The sequence below is a fragment of the Mustela nigripes genome, chromosome 11, assembly GCF_022355385.1.
Source record: "Mustela nigripes isolate SB6536 chromosome 11, MUSNIG.SB6536, whole genome shotgun sequence".
NCBI lineage: Eukaryota > Metazoa > Chordata > Mammalia > Carnivora > Mustelidae > Mustela > Mustela nigripes.
The window spans coordinates 15,728,105-15,734,108 of NC_081567.1; the positions used below are offsets into that span (position 1 = coordinate 15,728,105).

Genomic DNA, 6,004 nt, shown 5'->3' on the forward strand with positions numbered 1-6,004 from the left:
CCTGGGATCGAGTCCCGCATCGGGCTCTCTGCTCAGCAGGGAGCCTGCTTCCTTCTCTCTCTCTCTCTGCCTGCCTCTCAGTGTACTTGTAATTTCTCTCTGTCAAATAAATAAATAAAATCTTTAAAAAAAAAAAAAAAAAAAAGAATTTAGCAGGCCAAGAGTAAGGGAAGAGATTGTCAGGTCAAGGGAACATGTTAAAAGGCTTGGACAGGGGCACCTGGGTAGCTCAGTAGGTTAAGCGTCTGCCTTCGGCTGGGGTCATAATCCCAGATCTTGGGACAGAGTCCCACATCAGTAGGGAGTCCACTTCTCCCGCTGCCTGTCTACCACTATGGTCTCTCTCTCTGAAGTAAAATCTTTAAAAAACAAAACCAAAAAAATGCTTGGAGAAGCAAAGTAGTGTTGCACGTTTGAGGAACTGAGAGGCCAGTGTGGTTGAAACTCAGAGATGGGGGAGGGCAGGGTGTGGCACAAGACGAGGCTGCTGAGGTTCACCAGGGGCCAGACCAGCAGGGCCTTCCCACCATGTCAAAGGCAAGGTAAGGATTCTGGGCACAGCTTGGGCTCCAATGACTACTCTTGCCGCCTTCACTTGCTCTTCTACATCAAGCCCTCTGGGCCCAGACTGCATCCAGAACTTTCCCTCCAGTCAAGAAGTTTCACAAGCGTCTCATCACCATTTCCCCAGAAATTCAGCTGCTGGGACCAAATCCTGGTTGTCCCAGGAAGTATCTAGCAAGGTTTCAGAAGCCACCAGGTACCCCACGTTATGCTGGAATACTAAGAATATTAAGTGGATAAGTGGGTGTTATGATACCATTTCACAGATAAGGAAACCGAGGCAGAGAAAGGACACAACTTGGGCGCCTGGCTGGCTCAGTTGGTTAAACAACTGCCTTCAGCTCAGGTCATGATCCCGGAGTCCCAGAATCGAATCGTACACCAGGCTCCCAGCTCCACAGAGAGTTTGCTTCTCCCTCCGACCACCCCCTCCACCTCTCATGCTCTCTCTAATGAATACACAAAATCTTAAAAAAAAAAAAAAAGTTGTGAAAGGTTTTGAGAGCGAGAGAGCGAGCGAGCGAGCGAGCGAGCATGCATGAGCAAGGGTAGGGGCAGAGGGAGAGGGGTAAGCAGATTCCTTGCTTATCCCTTTTTGCTGGGAGCCCAGCCCAGAGTCCCGGGATCATGACCTGAGCTGAAGGCAGACCTTTAATCAACGGAGCCGCCCAGGTGCCCCCCTACCCTTTTTTTTACATCTCTTTTCTTCCCACTATGTGGAATTTGGTAAGCTACACGGTTCTGGCTGTTAGAATTTTATGATTCTAAGGTTCTTTGACTTGTGAGAGTGGATGCTAAGGTTCAAGGAAATGTGGACATTATAGTGTTCTAGAACTTCAAGATTCTAACCTTGGCACTTGAATAAACCAGGCTCCCCAGGTCTGTGGTAATTACTGCAAGCCTGGAGATGCAGGCACTACCCTGGAAGTCCCTCTGTGGCATCTCCCTGGTCCCACCCTACACATCAGCTGCAGGATGCAATCTGGGCGCCCCCCGATGGCCAGGCTATGGAGTCTGGAGACCTTGGTGGGTGGGAACCAATGGGATCATCAGGGTTCCCTCTGCCACAGGGCACTGGACTGGGGCAAAGGCAGGAATCGGGAGAAGGCGGGGAGTTCCAGGTCCCGCCCCAGAGCAGACTTCCTGATCTGCACACATCCCGGTGAGCGAGAGCAGCAGAGGACCCCAGCGCCATGGGGTGCACTCGCGACGCCATCCTGGACGCACTGGAGAACCTGACTGCAGACGAGTTCAAGAAATTCAAGCTGAAGCTACTTTCAGTGCCCCTTCGCGAAGGCTATGGGCGCATCCCACGGGGGACACTGATGTCCATGGACGCCATAGACCTCACAGACAAGCTCGTCTCTTCCTATCTGGAAGAGTACAGCACAGAGCTCACCGTGATCGTGCTGCGGGAGATGGGCATGCAGGAGACAGCAGAGCACCTGCAGATCAAGTGCACAGGTGAGCACGCCCCTACACACACTCTGCAGGGGCCACCTCCTATACCCCTCACTGCATCAGCCCCCCAACACTTGCCCCTCGGACTCTTTCACTTCCTGTTCCTCCTACCCTCTAAAATTACAAAAGCTTCTCCTGCTGGGAAGGGAGGTTTCCTGTGCTTGCCCTGTACTTAGCTTCCATACCAAGGGGCCCCTAACCCCAGAGAGACCAAAGCTACGGGATGACCGGAAGGCGACCACTTGACTCATTTCCTTATAGGCCCCGCTCCAGGGCCTGCTGGGATCCAGGATCACCAGACTGGAACCTCGCCAGGTGAGGCCTCCACTCCCAACCGCTCAGCCGCACCCCATCACGCCCCATCAGCCTGAAGCAAAGCAGCTGCGTCCCACAGCCAGGAGCAAGGGGAGCAAGATCGGGCCCAGCCTTCCTGCCCACCTCCACTCCTTCCTACCCACCTACACTCCGTGGGCCACACCGGTGGGCGGCAGGGGCCAGGCAGGGGGGCTGATCGGAGGGAAAGAGAAACCAAGTTCTGCTCGTCCCACTATCTGTAGTGTGGGTGGGCTGCCCACCTGGAGCCCCACCCCGTGAGTTAGAGCAACTTCTGAAGCAAGCAGTGCTGGAACACAGGCCTGCACCCACCCTGGGAACTGGCTCACAGCTCTCTGCTCTGCCCACAGCACCGCACTTCGTGGACCGGCACCGGGCCGCGCTCATCACCCGCGTCACCGACGTGGAAGGGGTGCTGGACGCCCTGTACGGGACGGTCCTGTCAGGCGGGCAGTATGAGGCCGTGCGGGCGGAGCCCACCAACACCATGAAGATGAGGAAGCTCCTCAGCTTTGCTCCGGCCTGGGACAAGACGTGCAAAGACCTGCTCCTTCAGGCCCTGAGGAACACCCACCCCTACCTGGTGGCAGACCTGGAGAAAAGCTGAGGGGTCTCCCGCAGCAGCAGCCCCACCCAGAATCTGGGGCAGGTCCAGTGCATTCACCCAAACCTGACTTTTTTATATACAATATATGAAAAGCCAGCTTGTACTTGTGTGTTTTTCCTACTTGGAGCCTGGAAGCACAGGCAGAGCTAAGCTAGAGATGAACAGCGCAGAGGCCAAGCAAAGCTCTACTTTCACTGCCTGTTCCCAGGGCAGCCGGTTCCCCCCTTACCCTCACGGTCACCCCAGGCTGGCCCCTCTCATTTACCATCTGGCACCTCCTCCAGTGCCCCCCTAGTTAGCCCTGGGGCCAAGGTCTAAAACATATGTGCAAAGGGTCTGGAACAGACAGGCCAGCTTTGTCGGGTATTTGACAATAGACGGGTCTCCGCGGCTTCACTTTCACTTCTTCCTTAGGAAAAAAAAAAATTGTAAAATTAGAGAACTTTTCCGAGGGACAGAGAGTATCCTCTAAATAAAGAAGAGGACAAGAAATTAAGTATCCTTCCAGGGCTTCTTCTGGCCCCAGCACAGCGGTGGGCAAGCCTCACCACTCCCTCTGCACCCTGCCAGCCACCTGGAGGAAGGGGTTATAGGTTATACTTTGCCCACAAAACAGACCATTCTAGGAGCCATTTATTCTCTTGGTTGAATTTTTGCCTCAAGGGATATAGATTTTTCTCCAGAACAGCACTTAAGGAGCCTTTGCAAAGGCTGCTGGGGAGCCAGGATCCTAGGATTACATCCCCCATACCCTTGGCACCCAAAATTCTTCCTGGCTTTGAAGCAAGATAGGGTTTGGTAGGCAAAGCAACGGGCAGGCACACCAGCCCAGCTGTCCTAGTCTTAGGGGGTCAGATCATCAGACAGAGGATTCAGATATGTGGGCACATGAGTGGTTCTGTGCCACTCACAAGGACACCCCGGGTCACAATGAACAAAGCTGTGTGGACTCCCTCACCCAGAGGACACAAAAACTAGAAATGTGGTGTTTATGCTTCCCCCTACACTCCCTTAGGGGTGGACACACAATACTGTGAGTCTGTAAGAAATTTCCCTGTCTTCATCTACGGGATCACCTGAGCAACTGGAGAAAACAGGTAATTTGCTACGAGAGAAAGCATCAAGGTAAGACAAGGTCGCCCACTCATCACATGGGAGGAACTGCTCCTAATGCTACCCAGCCACCCAGGTGCCCCTCGGCCCAACCTTTAAGGACTCCATCCAGCCTTTAACATGTCCCATGATTCCAGCAATATTTGCTCACACCCCATTCCCTAGAACATGAAGGTCCCTAACTCTGGACACCTTGAAACCTTTATCTGGGTTACAGTGCTATTTTCCAGGATTGCTGTGGTAAAGCAAACCTTTTTGGGTCTCTTACATAGGGCTGAGCCCTAATAAAAAGGCAGTTTTTCAACCTCTTAAGTATCTTGCATGCAAAAAGTAATAAATGGGGGCGCCTGGGTGGCTCCGTGGGTTAAAGCCTCTGCCTTCGGCTCAGGTCATGATCTCAGGGTCCTGGGATCGAGCCCCGCATTGGGCTCTCTGCTCAGCAGGGAGCCTGCTTCCCCCTCTCTACTTGCCTCGATGCCTACTTGTGATCTGTCAAATAAATAGAATCTTTTTAAAGAAAGAACAAATGGTAGCTGTGTATCTCCAATATCTTAACAACTTTTCTTAAAAACACCACACGAAGGGGCCCCTGGGTGACACAGACAGTTAAGCCTCCCTTCGGGTCCTGGGAGAGAGGCCCGCTTCAGACGGGAGCCTGCTTCTCCTCCCCATGCTCGTGCTCTCTCTTGCTCTCAAATAAATAAAATCTCTAAAAAATAAGACTTCACATAAAACTAATGATTCTCAGATGAGGAGGCCTCAGCCAAAACTTTCTTGCCAAGTTATCCTTAAAAAGAGCAGTTACAGGGACACCTGGGTGGCTCAGTCAGTTAAGAGTCTGCCTTCAGCTCGAGTCATGATCCCAGGGTGTTGGGATTGAGTCCCTAAGCAGGCTCTTTGATCAGAAAGCTCCTAGCTCTCTCTGCCTGCTACTACCCCTTCTTATTCTGACAAATAAAATCTTAAAAAAAAAAAAAAAAAAGGTCCGTTACAAAACCAATGCAGTCCTGAAGCAAAAGAAATGGCTCTAATAAACTGTTCCCTAGGTTAAAATTTTGGGGGGTCTTTTTCCCTTGGGGAGATGATTGGGGGAAGGGGAGAAGCACAGGAGAACAGAGTTTCTTTTTTGTAGTATTTCTTTAATTTTTTTAAGAGAGAGCACAAGCAGGGGGACAGAGACAAAGCAAGAGAGAGAACCTGAAGCAAACTCCACACTACGCATGAAGCCTGACACAGGGCTCAGCTGGGGGCTCGATCCCAGATCGCCACCTGAGCAGAAAGCAAGAGCCGGATGCTTAACCAACAACACCACCCGAGGTACCCCCAGGAAGGCTGAATTCTACCGAAGTCTTTAAGCACAGCACAACACGGTGGTCGAAGATCGTTCTCCCCCAAAGGATATCAACTCAAATCCCTGCTCCACTTCACATCAGTTATGAGGCCTTAAGGCCAGTCTGTGCCTCAGCATCTCCATCTATAACGTAGGGATAACAGCAACTGGTCCACAACTAGTACACTTCAGTCCATGTATCTCCACCAGCATGTTTTTGATCTTGAGCTCTCCAATGGCTTAACATAAATAACACTGGAACCAAACTTTTCTCTCATCTCCAAGTATCGTTAAGACTGAAAAAAGAGGGGCGACTGGGTGGCTCCGTGGGTTAAAGCCTCTGCCTTCGGCTCAGGTCATGATCCCAGGTTCCTCGGATCGAGCCCCACATCGGGCTCTCTGCACAGCGGGGAGCCTGCTCCCTCCTCTCTCTGCCTGCCTCTCTGCCTGTGATCTCTGTCAAATAAATAAATAAAATATTAAAAAAAAAAAAAAAAAAAGACTGAAAAAAGAACAAGAACAGGGGTACCTGGCTGGCTCAGCTGGTGGAAAATGTGCCTCTTGATCTCAAGAGTTTTAAGTTTGAGCTCCATGTT

The 6,004-nt window shown here is 51.6% G+C and overlaps 1 protein-coding gene across 1 annotated transcript; it reads left to right on the forward strand.

Annotated features, from left to right (window-relative positions):
* The first annotated feature begins 1,676 nt into the window (after window positions 1–1,676).
* On the forward strand, window positions 1,677–3,068 carry LOC132027175 (apoptosis-associated speck-like protein containing a CARD). Its single transcript, XM_059415943.1, has 3 exons — window positions 1,677–2,028; window positions 2,287–2,340; window positions 2,709–3,068. Exons 1-3 carry the CDS (start codon window positions 1,758–1,760, stop codon window positions 2,963–2,965), a joined length of 582 nt encoding a protein of 193 aa, XP_059271926.1. The 5' UTR covers window positions 1,677–1,757; the 3' UTR covers window positions 2,966–3,068.
* Window positions 3,069–6,004: the final 2,936 nt, after the last annotated feature.